The following is a 14,954-nucleotide window of genomic DNA, read 5'->3' as shown; positions in this document are numbered from 1 at the left end:
GGGGTGACAGCATCTCCTCCTTGTGACCATGGCCCAGCTTCCCGTCACATCCTTCTGGGGTGACTTTTAATGCAGTGGCAGAGTCAGACTCTCGCAGTATGAAGACACAGCAGGTACAGCAAACAAGACCCACGTGCTGGCTCCTGCCTAGGAGATGGGTTTGCCTTAGGTGGGCATCACCTCCCTGCCAGGCGCTGGGGACAAGGCTGGTGGGCAGGGATGACAGAGGGAGCCCTGGTATCTCCTCTGCCAGAGCCAGCGCCAGGATGAGCTGAGACAGCTCACCCCTGCCTCTGCCCCCATCCGTGTCCCTCCCCTCTTGTATCTGTGCCCTGGGGAGGGAGAAAAATCACCCCCATACCTCCCTGCAGTAACTACACCCTTGGGAGGGGAGCCTTTCTCTGCCCCTTTCCCCCTCTCTCCCCCAGCTGCAGCTGGCAGAGGCAGTGGCAGGGCTGGGCCACCCCAGAGCGGTGGGGCTCAGCCCCCACGCAGAGCTGGGTGCCTGGCAGAAGCGGGGCAAGGAAGGGCTAAAGCCTGCAGGGAGCTGTGCGAAGCACCGGGGAGGTGGAAGAGCTCTCCTGGTCCCTGCAGCCAGCGGTCTCTGTGCTTCAGCTGGATCTGCTGTGATGGCAACAACTATTAAATATGATGGTTCCTGGAGCAGGGCTGCTGTGCTGTTTGTGTCCCACCGCAGTGGGTTTGGGCCCTGGCTCGTTCCTTCCCTTGAAGGGGACCCCAAGAGGAGCTGGAGCTCCTCAGGTTTGGTCTGAGAGTCCTGGTTGCAATCCCTGGAGGCCAGAGATCATGGTATGATGATCAGAAGGGACCTCTGGAGGTCATCTGCTCCAGTCCCCACCCAAAGCAGGGCTTACCCTTACCCCCCACACCTACAATGTCCTGCAGCAGCAGAGGGCAGGCAGGGGGGGTCCCCAAAGCCAGGCTGTGGTGGGCACAGGGGCACACTGGCTCACAGGCGGGCGTCGTAGTAGTACTCCAGCAAGTCAAGCTCATCGCGCTTGCTTTTGCCAGCTCTGCGCAGCCCCACAGGCCGCTCCCTGGCCGCCCGGGTCCTGAAGCGAGGCTGCTTGGGTTTGATGCCATAATCTGCGAGCAGAGCAGAGAGGCTGGGCTCAGCCCGGGGCTGCTCACAGGGCTGGGGACAACTGCCCACCTGGAGGGGTGAGAGCATGGAAAGGGGTTCAGAGGGGCGAGGAGAGCGCTGTACCATCCACCAGGCCAAAGTGCTGCTGTGGAAGCTCCAGGGGAGCAGAGAAGTCCTCAGGGACTGAGTAGCTGACCCTGCAGAGGAAAAACGGGGCAGGAGTGAGCCAAGACCCTACAGCTCTCACCCACGCTGGCACAAGAGCTCTCACACGCTGCTTGTCTTCACCCAGCCTGGCCAGCTCTCCAGGGCTTGGTGCCACAAGTGCCAGCTCACACCTGAGGCCAGGAGCCCTGGAGTACCTCTGCAGGTACTGGGGCAGGGAGGAGGAGGAGGAGGGGGAGGGAAGTGCCATCACCTCTGGCCCAAGGGCCGTGGCAGGGCAGCCCCCAGCAGCAGGGTGAGCAGCAGGAGCCAGAACAGCATGGTGCACCCTGACGCCAGCTCCACAGCGAGGTCACAGAGGAGCTACCCTGGTGGCCCCGGGACACCAGCCAGGTTGGGCAAGGGGCAGGCCCCTGCCCAGGCGCTGCTGCCTACCCCCTCCCAGTACATACGCTTCTGGTCCTGCCCAGGCTCGCAGCCCTCCCCAAGCTGGTGGCACATTCCTCCCCTGCAGGCATGCTTCCCTGTCCCTGTCCCTCACCACCACCCTTTGCCTCCCTCTCAACCCCTCCAAAAGCAAACCTCTTCATCCCAGTACCTCCCTGTCCCCAAGAGTGAACCCCCCCCAACACTTTCCAGACTTCGCAGTCTTCAGCAGCTCCCTCTGCTAAAAGACCAAACGACCGTCCCTCTCTCACGGCTCTTCCACGCTGCCACTGCCATGTTACAGGGTATTGCTGCCAGCTGAGGTAGCAACACAGACCCCACACACTGCCAAAGCCCTGTGGTCCCCAACTGCGGTGGCCCATTAGGGGTGTGTATGTGGGGGGGTCTATCCCCTATTTCGGGTGCTGAGGCAAGGCGGCTGTCACCTCTGCAGCCCCAGAGTCCCTCAAGGATGGTTCAGGTAGGAAAGCTCCTGTCACCCACTTGAGGCCAACGCCCCTGGCAGTTTCCAGCTCCTGAGCTCTGCACAGGGCTGGCAGCTGCCTGTGGGGCAATCCAGTGCCACCAGCTGGCTACCCCTTTGTCCTGGCCAAGGGAGCCCCCACAGCAGCTCACTGAGCAGACTGATGCCTCAACCCGCAGTTAGCAGAGCAGATACAAAAAGATAGCCATAGCTGTCCAGGCCTCTCCTGGGCCCTTTATTAAGTGTGGCATAGCAGTATTTGCTGAATTAATCTCTCCATGTCTCCTCTTCTTTGCCCTTGGCCAAGCCCCCGAGCACTGGCTGGCAGCCATTCTGCAAACCCTTTTAGCACACATTAAGTGCTAGGAAAGCAGCCTGCAAACTGCAGCTCGCCATACCCCCAGGGAACCTGAGGAACCTGGGGACTGAACCAGGCACCTGGAGTTACAGAGGCTACAGTCATCGGCTGAGGAACACGTAGGGCCCTGCCTGACACAGGCCAGAGCAAAAGGCTTCTAAGGGACAGTATATCCCAGGGTAGACAACTACAAAAGCTGCTCTTTCTGATAGAGAGACCTGCTGGCAAGGATCCCATGCAAAGAGGGAGAGGTCCTTCACCTCAGTTCTTTCCGTTCAGTCAGTTTATTCGACAGACAAGCCCGCTCCAAGCAGATCGGCCAGGCACGGCCAACACAAGCAGGCTGCAGGTCAACCTCAGTGCCATGAGGTGGGAGACAACGCTCTCCAAAAAAACACTACGCTGCCTGGCTTTATTATAGTGCAGCTGTCCAAAAGGAGAAAAATCAAGTGCTTAAAAAAAAGAGGTTATCCCACCACCATCACTGCAGCCACAGACAGTCCAAGAGAAAGAGGTGGCCAGGGTCTCTCCACGCATGTAGTGTCCATCAGTCACAGCTAGAGCTGTTAAAAAGATTATGTACACCCCCCTCCCCACCCTGCAGAACAGGAGCTTCTCATTGATGGTTTAACTGAAAATTAGACATTACCAACATCCCTCCCCCAGCCTGCTTGCCCTCCTTAGAAACATCCAGCCATGATCTAAGCAGAGAATAATCATCTTCTCATCAGCCCCAGTTATAGAAATAGATTTTCTGCCAAGCAGGCAAGTAATCCATCAGTGGCCCTGAAACAAGAGAACAGAGGGATCACACATGTAGAAAGGCAAGTATTCGAAGCTGTATGTATACGGGGTATATCCCCCCTTCTTGTTATGATACCCAACAACCCCAAATCTCCAGTTATACAACTGGGATGAACCCAAGAATATAACAGTTACTTTTGCCAAGATGGGAGACAGACCACATTGGAATGTGGTGCCAGAGATTAGAGCAGGACCAAGGGGGGTGTGAAACATGGCCAGCATGGCCATGGTGTGGGACAACACTCCCTCAGAGCTGACAGGCCCAAGCTCCAGTGGGAAGGGGGGTCTACAATGTGCAAGGGGAAAGCCCGCATGCAGCGAGTCAGGAGGACACTGCTGTGGCACACGGAAGACAACTCAGCAATAACGAGCAGGTGCACACACAGAAGCAACTGCTGTAGAGTGAAAATGCTTATGTAGCACATGGCTTAATGCACGCTCCAAAGCCTCTCTGAAATCACTAACTGGAGGAAGCAGCTCCTGAGCTAGCCAGCTTTGTGACCTCGCCGAAGTAAGGACAAGCCCATGATGCCAGGCTGATCTAATGCCACATCACTGCCATGAATCACTCCACAACAGGCTTCACATCAGCAGGGAAGAGGGGGAGGTGGAATCCTGGCCCATAATAAAGGGATCCTCTAGTGAAGACTAGAAGACAGACCTGGTTTGTCCCTTGGATTTACAATTGGTTCCTGCCTGGGTCAATACCTCTAGGCACCTGTTTACCTCTTGTGTCTGCATTGCAGACTGGGGATCAAGGAAAAGAGTTCAGAAACAGGGCTGCAAAGCAGGGCTCTGGTGCACCAGCTGAGGTGCAGAAAGGAAGCCCAGGAGAACAGGCCTAGGTGGCCGAGACCGAGCTCTGCGGTTGAGCCAGGAAGCAATTCATTCTTTCCTGTTCCAGTTTAAAACAACACAAGCATCAACACAAGGTGCACCAGTGCTAATCATTCTAGGGACTTCCCAATTCCTTCCTCAGGTTGGAAACCAATTGACAAACGTTCTGCCCAACTGCTCTGATTTTTCTCCACCCAACAGAAATGGGGATATAGCAGTGGGGCCCACTTACGTGTGACAAAGCCAACTCCAGGCACGTAATCGGCCAACAAGCGCAGGAGGAGGAGGATCCTGCCCCTAGGAAGGGAGAGAGCATGAATGAGTCCAGTGGGACACCTCCTGCTCCCGCTGTTGAATGCACAAACAGCAGTGGCAGCTGTTATCCAAGGGCTCAGATTAACCTGGTCACAGGCACCCAGAGCTCTTCAGATCTACTCACCCAGTCCCCTGACACTATTTCTGTTAAAAGGGAAATTTTCAGCAAAAGCCCAGCAGGGGCCCCTTACTCTGAATATCGGTCATAGAAAGGAGATCTCAGCAGGTAGTACAGCAGTAGGATGGTTCGTCGCCTCAGCTCTGCTCGCTCTCGCCTGTTCAGGTCTTTCAGATCACTCAGCAAGCTCAGACTGGAAGGAAAAGGGCAGAGAGTTAACTCACAGCAACAGCAGCCAGCAGGGAAAAGAAAGTGGGTTTCTAAATGCCCTCCGTTCTCAGCTCCACGCAGAGCAGGCTGCAACAGCTCAGAACAGAGAGCACTGTAAGTGTTGCAGAAGATACCTAAATGTGTCAAACTCCCAGCTAAAGACCAGCTCCTGTGCGTATTTCTCTCAGTAGGGCCTGCGCAGAATTGGGGAACAGGGGGAAGTGTGATGCTCAGCCACCACCAACCTCAAGCACCCACAAAGACTTTTCCTCAGACTGACCTCGAGATGTCCAGGACTGCTGAGAGGAGCCAGGGTTTCCACGATCTCTGGCCCCACACTCCTAAACTCAATACTAGAAACACAGTCAAGGAACGGAAAGAACCAGAGATGCCTAACAAGAGGCATGCAGACAAGCGATCCCCTGGGTACCAGCAAAGCTCTGCTGAGTGCAGGAGAATAGACTCTAAGGCAGTGCTGGGGGGCCCCAGGGAAGAGGCTGGAGGACTCACACCCACAACTCCAGCGGCTGAGGCTAGCCGTCAAGTCCTAAGAGAAGACAGGGCAGCGCCAGGGAGAGAGAAGCCTGGCGTGGCGCTGCCCTGCACCAGGGCCGAGCCGGCAGCACCCTCTGCCGGCACCGGGGGTACGGCATGAACCGGCAGCCAGGGTACAGCATGAGCCGGCATGCAGCCAGGGCAGGATACGGTGGAGCAGAGGGCGGGTAATGTAGAGGGATTCTGCGATGGTTTCTTGGAGACCCAGAGGGGTGGGAGGCTGGTTCATCTCCTCTGCTCTTCGGCTCTGTGACTCCTCCCTCTGCTGGGGGGACCCCCAGTGCCGGGACTGCAGGGATGGGGCTGAAACAAGCAGATCAGGTCACTAACACAAATAAAACCTTCCTACGGTGCTTCCCCGCACCACCACCACGCTGCTTTCTGCGCTGTGAAGGTGTGAAATGGGAAAGCTTGAAGAGCTGCATGCACAGCAACTGCTGTGGCTGACCAGCACCCTCAGAGCTTGCCTCCAGAGGGGACAGAGCAGGGAAAGGTACTTTCAAGGTCCGTGCTCCTCAAAGCATAACCACACTGAAGGGTTGTCTCCGTCGCACAGCTCACTTGGGAAAATACAATTTATGTGCTAGCCTTGCAGCACATGCCTGAATCCCTGTTGCTTTGATATGCCCCCACCCACAGGGCCCAGTGACTGGCAAGATATGCCCCAATACAAGGTTCTGCTCTTTACTGCCCACGGTCAGGTCATACATAAAGGGCACAGAGCAGAAACAGCTCAGGCAAGGACAGAAAACAGGCTCAGCTACTTACTGCTCTGGAGAGAGCGCACAACACGGCTGGAACGCCTGCCAACGTAGGTCTGATCCTTCCCTGAGCAGTTGTCTTCCATGTCTGCAGGAGAAAAGAGCCACGGGGGTCAGGCTCCAAAGGAACACGCTTCATCCCAGAGCTGGCAGCACCCTTCCCTACATTGCCATCAAGAAGACCAGACTGAAAATTTGATCTAGTGCAAACCGGACCATCCTGAAGGGGCTAACACTACGCAGAGGGTGAAAAGGTAACTCTGCCTGACATTGCCTAGGCCTAGGATCTCCTCCTTCACTGTCAGACCAGGGGACACACAGCTTGACTCACAGTTCAGCCGGTGGTTCCAGGCTTAGACTCCTGCACCCCTTCGCTCCAGACTGTAGGACAACCCTGCCACTAAGCTAACTCATGCTCTGCAGAGGATGGAAAGTTCAACACAGCTCAGCTTTGTATACTGAAGCCTTACAGTCCCCTGTGCTGCCCAAGCTGCTGCTCTAATGTGTAATTCCTAGCAGGACAAGACATGTGGCCCAGCGAGGCGCCAAGCCAATGATGACAGCACCGCGGGCTCACCTTGGGGGTGGAGAGGCTGCTGCTGCTCCCTGTTCAGTGGCACGATGGGAGGAGACGTCTGGATGCCAGCTTTGTACCACAGCAGGAGCAGGAGACGAAGGATGGCTCTGAAAGCAGACACATGGAAGCGTTCAACACCAGGCTACGGAGCCGGGTTCCTGTTGTGCTGGAAAGGTGCCTTCCACAGAAGAGGGAAACACTCAGGTCTGCTCAGGGCAACTGGCAAGACAAGAGGGGTAAGCGTCCCCTTCTGTGGCACAGTATCCAGCACACCATGGGGCTCCAAATTCCCCCAGCCTCAGCAGCTCAGTCCTGCTTGGGCTTTTTTTTCCTGGGGTAGTGCTGAGTCCCCTCCAGATCCCCTTTCCAAGCGCACGCTGCCCCTTCCCCTGCACTCGCGGAACTTACTTAGCCAGCTGGATGAGGACAATGATGGTCCACCGGCCCATCTCCCCCCACACCCTGGCTGTTCCCATCTCTGCAAAGACCTCCACGCATTCTAGCACACTCAGCCAGGTCAGCAGCTTCTGCTGTGGCAGCGACTGCAAAATACAGAGGGAAGGAGGGGGACAGGATGCAGGTTCTGTTTGGGAGTTAAACGGGGCAGAAGCACAGCCCAGTCTGGTGGGACCCTCAGAAATCAGCACCGGATGGCCTTGGAAGTCACAGCCCCAGAATCAAAAAGTGGTGCCTCCACTGCGGCCAGAGTCTACGCAGAAGCCCACTTCTCTGCCTCCAAGCAGGGGCAGACCAAGACATCACAGTATCACACAGAGCTGCTACCCCAGAAACAGGGAGAACATGACAGCTGTATCTGGGATTGCCTTCTACCCCAAATGACACAGCAGGACAGTATCCCAGGTTGTAGCACTGTGCCTGAACTCCATGGCAAAACTCTCTCCTCCTCCTTGTCCCAGAGTTGGGATACAGGGCGAACCCCCTCCCTGGTTAGAGTTGACGAGGGAGTATGCTTGGAGTAGAGGGAAGGGGACCCAGAGTCCATAGTCATGCCAGAGCAAATGCCTGCTGAATACACCATCGGTCTAGATTCCAGGCATAAACCCCAAGACAGTGGGTGCTCTTCCAGCCTGGGTCCCTGCTCCCCACGCAGGAACTTGCTGGTGCTGTCAACCACAGGATTTAACCCGCTGAAAAGCATCAATAAAGACAATACAGCTGAAATTCACTTCGGCCTTTAACAACCAGGGAAGCAAGTCTTCTGCATTTGCTTGTTACACGCCTGCCTACACCTGTTTGTTACAGAGAGCTGCCTACACCCAAACCCACACAGCGGGCAGGCTTGCAACAGAAGAGGCCTGTCTGGGAAAAACCACCCTCCTCCTCATTGCCCAAAGGGTCTAACGAGTGCTGGGAGCCAGCCTGGGGCTCTTGCAAGAGAGACATAGAAGCAAGGTGCTTATGTTTGTTTTGCTCAATAGCATATGCAAAGGAAGAGTCTGAGAGATGGAATCAGAGCTTCAGTGCTCCAGAGCCACTGCTCTGGAAACAGCGATGGTTATTCGGCAACACCTTTGCCTAGCTCAAGTTCTGAGCTTCTCAAAAAAACAGTGGAGCTCCTGGTGCAAGTCAGGGCCTGATTTCTGTGGTCCAGGGAGTGCTCTGGCCACTCCTCCAAGCCAGGAGCTACGGGGCAGGGCTGCTGTGTACCTGCATTCAGAGGTTGCCTCTGGCCTCTACATGCCTGACAGCAAAGAGAGGCCACAGCAAAGACCTGTTAGTTTCTACAGACACTCCCTGAAACCTTCTGCAAGGAAGAAAGCATGTGTCCCAAATCCTCCTCCCACACACTCCAGCCTTACCACGGGCAGGCTCCGCTGCAGCTCCTTTCGGAGAATCCAATCATTTAATAGCACTAGGAGGTTGGAGGCAGAGTAGACTAGAAAAGGAACAGAAGAACACCACATTTACGGGGTGCACAGAAAGCAAACCAAACCGGGACTGCTGCCTCTTCCCCCCGGAGGGGATGAGGGAAGAAGGGCAACAGGACGTGCAGATTCCTCCCACAGGCTGCCGGAGGATGCAGCCAGGTGTGAAGAAAACAAGGGGTCCGGGGAATGGCCCCGCATGCACCCGCGCAAAGGCACACCACTGCCCTGCAGCCGGCGGGTGCCGGGCTGCCGCGGCGCCCCGCGCCCCCCCGGCTCCCCGCTGCCCACCTACCCAGCTCCGACAAGGCGTGGGAGTCCGAGAAGCGACCTGCGAAGGGAGGAGAGCGGCTACCAGCCAGCGCCCAGCGCGGGGGGAGGCCCCCGCTCCCCGCTGGGCCCCAGCCTCCCGCACCCCCCCGAGCAGGTGCCGGAGCGGAGCGGGGCCCGGCCCAGGCCCAGGCCCAGGCCCAGGCCCCGGCGGGAGGGACGAGGCCCCGGCCGCTCCCCTCCCGCACCTGGCAGCAGGTAGGAGAGGCCCCGCACGGTGCCCTCCAGCTGGGCCGTGGCGGCCGGGTGCCGCCTCACGTACTCCTGGTAGCGCTGGCACAGCAGGCGCAGCCGCGACGCCGGGCCGCCGCCGCGGGCGAGGACCGGGGCCGCCGCCGCCATGGCTCCCGCGGCCGCGCGCTTCCGGGGGCCGCCACCGCGCTTGCGCGCTCCGCACCGTCCCGCCCAGCTGAGCCCAGCCCAGCCGAGCGGAGCGGGCCAGGCGCGGCGGCCGAGCGCCGAGCAGCCGATGGGCGGCGGGGCGGGGGTTTAAAGGACCGGGAGTGGCGGCAGTGGCGGCCGGGCAGGTACGGGGTGGGCTGGGGGAACGGTGCTTGTGAGGGGCCGTGGGTGTCCTGAGGGGGGACGTGGTTGCCGCAGGGTGAGGAGCTGGGGTACGGGTCCGTTTTGGGGGGCCGCGGGAGGGAGACGTTCCTCGGGCGCTGCAGTGGGGCGGGGGTCGGCCCACGCGTGGGTCTGGCGCTCCGTGGGCTTGGGAGCCGGGCAGCGCCGTTCCCGGGGGCGGCCGCTGGCCGCGGTGTGGCGAGTGCTGGCCGCCCCCCGGGGAGCTGGCGTGGGGTTGCTCGGGAGAGCTACTGGGTCTGATGGCGGCACCGGTAAAAAGTTCCCGGTAGCGCTGGGGAGCGATCGTGGGCGCCTGGAGCGGCGTCTGCCACATCTTTACGCGGCGGAGACCGACGTGCAGGAGCTGCTGTCCCGGCCGGGAGGGCCTGTGCCCCCCGGGGCGGGGGGGGGTTTGCTCTGGTGGGCACCCAGGGACCGTGTTTGGATCGCTCGTTGGCAGGCAGTGGGGAGCCATCTCTTTGCACCTGACGAGGGCTTTATTTCGGGAAGCGTAAGGTGTGACCGAGCGGGCAGGGGCAGCCCCAGCTCTGTTCAAAGGCTGGATGATCCGTGCCCGCTTGCTGGGTGCGAGGCCGGAGGAGGTGCTGCCCCAAGGGGCTGCAAACTGCGGGCAGGGACTGGAAGAGGCTGGGGGGGCCTTGGGGACGGGGGCCTGCCAGCCTTGTGTTCGTCTTCTGTCATTCATGCGTGGCCGTGTCTCTCCCTGCCCGGGATCGAGGGGGCTGGAGGCGGCTTCGGAGGGGAGGGGAGGGAAGGAGGGAGCACTGAGAGGGGAGCAGAGGTGCAGGAGGGAGGTGGTCAGGGCTGTGCTGTCAGTGCTTCCCGGCTCTTTCCCAGAGCCCGCGCCGGACTCGCACAGCCATAGTCACGGTCTAGTCTTTGCTGCACTCAAGCACTAACCCCCATTTTAGAGGCGGGAGGCGGAGGCGTGGGACCCGCCTGGCTGCAGCCTGTTGCAGAAGAGGGCTCAAACCCGTGTTCAGTCCCGCAGACCCTCCCTGCCGTGCCGAGTGGTGCCGGGCTGCACGGACTGTGCTCCAGCTCTGCCTCCCGCTCAGCCGGGGAGAGTTAGCCTGCGCTGAGGCTGCCTGGCCAGCACCACCCTGCCCGGCGTCCCCTCCCCGCCATGCACTGCTCCCCGGAGCTGGGCCTGGCCCTCGGCACACCTCGTGGCGCAAAGATCGGCAGCGATGCACGTGGATGCAGCTGCATGCCTCCCTGCTGAACCTTTGAGGGTGCGCAGGGTGGGCGAGGAGGGCGTTTCGTGGCCTCTCGCAGGTCTCCCGAGTGCAAACAGAGCTCTGCCAAGCTGCCTCTCCTTCCTCCTGTCCAGTTACCTCCACACAATGGACGCAGTGTGTGCCTGCAGCTTCCTCTGCAAGAATTACAGTTGCATGGGCAGGCACTTTATCCTTTCTGATCACTCCTCTTCTCCCCCCTTCTCCTGAGGGTTTGTTTTCCAGCAGGCTGAGTTCAAAAAGGGCATGAGATACTGCTGGCAAACAGTCCGGTGCTAAACAAACCTTTTTAGTCAGAATCGCATGGATTAGACCCAACTTTCCATTCACATGCAGTGCTACCTGTGAGCTCCTCTGAATTTCACAGTGGCCAAGCTGCTAGTGTAAGTACCAAGGCAGGTGAGATAGCACCTGAAGCCCATGACAGAGGTCTGGAGCACAGCTTGCTGGGGGTAGGTGTGCGCTGCCGGTGACTCTAGGGGCATATCCAGTGCAGACTGCCGGAGCTGCTCTCCTTCAAGGAGAAGCTCTGGCTCTGCCAGACAGCAATCTGAGAGCCAGCTGCCTAGGAGACTGCCAAAGACACCTTGTCTTCAGCCAGAGGTGAAGCTTGATGCACAAAGTCCTTGGGCTACTCTGAACAGCATAGCTAGATAGTGCTGTTCTGTCCCTGAGCGAGAAGCTTTTTGGCAGATGCTTCCTCTTCATCCCTTGCCTCCAGCCTCCCTCCCACCCACTGTCTGTCCTGTCCCCCTTTCTGTTCGTCTCCTTCCTGCAGTGAGCAAGTTTGGAGGACAGTTTGAGTAGCATCATGCTGCCTTTTTATGGTAAATATGCTGCAAGGGAGCGCTGTAGGACGGGTGGCTTCTCAGAGCAGCAGCGAGCGAGCCCATGAGACTGGGCAAGGCTTAAATCACCTTGGCTTATGGTGCCCACGGTGCGGGGGGGGGGGGGGGGGGGGGGGGGGGGGAGGGTAGGAGGTGAAAGGCTGGGCTGAGGGGCTAGTTTCTCTCTTGACTGTACCCGGAAAGATCTCTGAGCAGCTCCTTTCTTAGCACTTACTGTCAGTCTGGGTGCCGAGGGCTCGTGCTTACTGGAAATCCGCTGGCTGTAACTGAGGCCAAATAGTTCCTATGCTCTGACGATGAGGGGTGCAGGCTCAGCACTAATGGTAGGAAAAGAAGCAAACCAGAAAAAGCAAACACTCTGCCAGCCCATCAGTGGGTACAGTGCTGAAGTCCAGCTTGCTTGGCTGCCAGCGTCTCGCTCTTTGCTCAGATTCGCAAGACCACACCATTTCTGGAGTGCTGCTGTGGGTCTGAGGCAGCTCATCCTAAGTAAGCCTGGCTCAAAACATACCTTGCAGGGTGCTGGGGTAGGTGAGGATGTGTTCTTACAGCGCCTGCCAGCGTTAGAGCTGGGGAACGGGATGTGGGAGAATAGACACAGTATATTGATGCTTGGCTGTGTCTTGGGAGGTTGGTAGTTGTAGGGGAAGTGGATATTCTCCCCAACCATGTTTTCCTGCTGTCCTTCCACCACCGGGAGGGAAGTAGCCTGGCAGTGTGAGGTCAGGGATGTGGATCTTACTGGCTGCGGTGGGAAGGGAGCAGTCCTGGTGTGGGATGAGATGGCCTTTCTGGCCCTGTCTCCTTGGGGCATCCCTTCCTGCCCTGCTCAGCTCCCACACCGTGGTGTGGCCGTCTATTTTCTTTGCTTCTGGATGAGCTCAGCCAATACTTTGGGATAGCTAGGGATAAATTGTGACTCGCTCCAAATAACCTGTAGACAGAGGCGTGTCCAGGGAGTATTTTAGTCCCTGACACATGAGCCCTGCCTAGAATGGAAGACCTGATTCACTCACAGTATCTCACTGGAGGCCAGCACCTTTCAGGAGAGCTCCAAATCTCTGTCCAAATGAGGAGACAAGGGCAATGACGCACACCAGGCTCTGAGCATGGCACTGCTGGTGGTGGCAGCTTGCACCTCTGATCTCCAACAGCCCTCCTGGGGCCTGGAAAGGCAGCAGCTGGCAGGGGATGTTGGTAGTGTAGTCCTTGAGTTCCTGAAGTGTTGCTGACAGGTCTATTGCTTGAAGCGGTAGTCTGAGGCGAAGGGAAACCCAGGTCAAACAAGCTTAAGGGGCCTTTTAATGCGTGTTTTGATTTGGAGGGATTTTGTTGCTGTTCTCTGTCAGGGTGCCCCTGCCCTTCCCAGCTTAGCTGAGACTTGGCATCTCAGGAGAGAGACTTTGGCTTCCCAGGAGGAACAACACGTCTGGCAATGTGTGCAGAGCCCTGCTGTGAGATAGTGACCGCCTCCTGCCTCCAGATGACTTTTCCAGAAAGCCATTTAGAGCCCCAGGCTGTTGCTTGGATAACTCCCTTCCCTGATTCATTAGCAATGTGCAGTCTCTCCTGTAATATCCCAAATCTGCCTGTGCTAAAGGCTGAGAGGGAGAGGCCGTATCTTTTAATAACCCTGTGATGCAGTTGGAAAAAACTTCTGGACATGCAGTTCTCTGGTGGCCTGAGTTAATGGAAACACTCCAAGGGAGAGATGCAGCTGGGCCCTGGGGGAGAGGGTGCTGCAACTGCTTTTGGGTGAGGGGGGCAACTGCTTGTGGTTTCTGATCTGCCTTTCCCCCAGCCTCAACCAAGGTCCCCTGACCCCACCTGGAGAAGGCAGCAGACCTGGAGATCGGTCCCACCACGCGGCAGGTCTTGCAGGTCCCGTGCGCGGTGCTGTGTAAATAACTGCTGGTGGCTGGGTTGCAGCCGTTGGACGTGGGCTCCACCCTGGAGATGAGGCTCTTGCCACGTGCGCATGGGAAGTCTGCTCTCCCGGTGACGCTGGTGGCCGTGCTGTGGCAGATCCCACTGGGCAGTGCTGCCATGTGTGGCAGGCACGTGCCTGGCTCTCCCCGCTCAGTATTAGCTCTGCTGAAGGTGCCTTTGCTTTTCCAGCTCTGCTATTGAAACTACTCGGTCTTGTTGCTGGCAGCTTCTGCTTCCTATCCCAGGTGGGTGCCAGGGGCTTGGCTCTTACCTGCTCAAGTGCTCCCTGGAAATGCAGGGCTCTAGTAGCACCGGAGGGAGGGCTGCGACTGCAAAAGGGATGTGTGCCAGGCGGATGTGGCACCCTGGTTCATATCCTGTTCCCCCTGCTCCAGAAGTATCCGTCTTCAAGGTTCCCTGCTTAGACCTCTTCGGTCTGAGGTGGGAGCTGACAGATCAGGACAACTGGAGTGGGGGTGATGGAGGGGATAGATGTCTGTTTACTGACGTGTGCCGTAGTGTCCATCCACGTCCTCTCTTGCTGGCTGCCACCTTGTAGCCAGATACTGAGGGAGACTCACAAAGCAGGAGTAGTGTCAGGCTTTGTTGCTGGAGGAGGTTTTTGCTGAGCAGTTGTGGTGCTGTACTTCTTTGTTGGAGTTGCTGGGTTTCACTGTTCGGGTAGCAGCTGTTGTAAATTATTTCTTATTTCCAGCCCTAACTGGGATTGATGTTGCCTTCCTTGTTTCATATTGCTGTGCCAGGCTGTCCTGGGGTTTGCTGTGGCTAGAAGGGTGCAATGGGGCTGGTGCCCAGCACACTGCACACTTACTTCTCTGTTTGGGGTTTTAAAACAGGTAGGACAGACCAGAAAGAGGGTTTTGGTAGGTTTTACCTGCTTTGAAGGTCCTGTTCTTCATGCATCTCGGAGCAATGATGTGTGGATAGAGGGGCTTTAAATCAAAACTCCTGATTCATCTCAGATTCCTTTGCCCCAACTTACTTGCGTGGCTCTGGCTTCTCGTTTGGGCTTTCTCCTGATGCGAAGGTGATAATCCCTGTAGCCTCCTGGGAGAAGGGCTCATCCATTCCAGCCTGCAGTTGTGGGGTGTGGGTGCCCAATTCCATGGGAGCTGGAGGAAAGGGGTGCGCTGGCAAGTTCCCAGCAGAGAAGGAGGAGGATCTCCTCTTCCTCTGAGGAGGAGTGATGTGCAGGCTGCTCTGCTCTCTGCAGCACAAGTTGCATGGTGGTTTTTGCCTGCCTTCTCTCTCCTCTGCCTTCATCCCTTCTCTCTCCCTGTTGTGCATCTGGCTGGATAGACTCCCTTGACTCCTCTCCTGGGACTGCCCAGGGTATGTCGCAGGGGCTCAGGTTACTGGACATGATAGTTAATCCCTTCATTGCCTCACAAGCTAAACACTT

The 14,954-nt window shown here is 57.7% G+C and overlaps 2 protein-coding genes across 2 annotated transcripts; both read right to left on the bottom strand.

The window, feature by feature from the left end:
- Nucleotides 1–937: 937 nt before the first annotated feature.
- FREY1 (Frey regulator of sperm-oocyte fusion 1) lies at nt 938–1,591 on the bottom strand. The gene is made up of 3 exons (XM_050898448.1): nt 1,524–1,591; nt 1,229–1,302; nt 938–1,107 (listed from the first exon to the last, which is right to left on the bottom strand). Exons 1-3 carry the CDS (start codon nt 1,589–1,591, stop codon nt 971–973), a joined length of 279 nt encoding a protein of 92 aa, XP_050754405.1. The 3' UTR covers nt 938–970.
- Nucleotides 1,592–3,133: 1,542 nt separating this feature from the next.
- On the bottom strand, nt 3,134–9,273 carry PEX16 (peroxisomal biogenesis factor 16). The gene is made up of 11 exons (XM_050898332.1): nt 9,120–9,273; nt 8,897–8,932; nt 8,536–8,612; nt 7,124–7,257; nt 6,716–6,822; nt 6,146–6,226; nt 5,528–5,680; nt 5,103–5,175; nt 4,686–4,805; nt 4,412–4,476; nt 3,134–3,324 (listed from the first exon to the last, which is right to left on the bottom strand). The coding sequence occupies exons 1-11, from the start codon at nt 9,271–9,273 to the stop codon at nt 3,266–3,268; spliced, it is 1,059 nt and encodes a 352-aa protein (XP_050754289.1). The 3' UTR covers nt 3,134–3,265.
- Between the last annotated feature and the right edge of the window lie 5,681 nt (nt 9,274–14,954).

Source organism: Gymnogyps californianus, chromosome 5 (assembly GCF_018139145.2).
Source record: "Gymnogyps californianus isolate 813 chromosome 5, ASM1813914v2, whole genome shotgun sequence".
Classification (NCBI taxonomy): Eukaryota; Metazoa; Chordata; class Aves; order Accipitriformes; family Cathartidae; genus Gymnogyps; species Gymnogyps californianus.
Note: the sequence above shows the minus strand (reverse complement) of the source record. Positions and strands in the feature narration are given on the sequence as shown.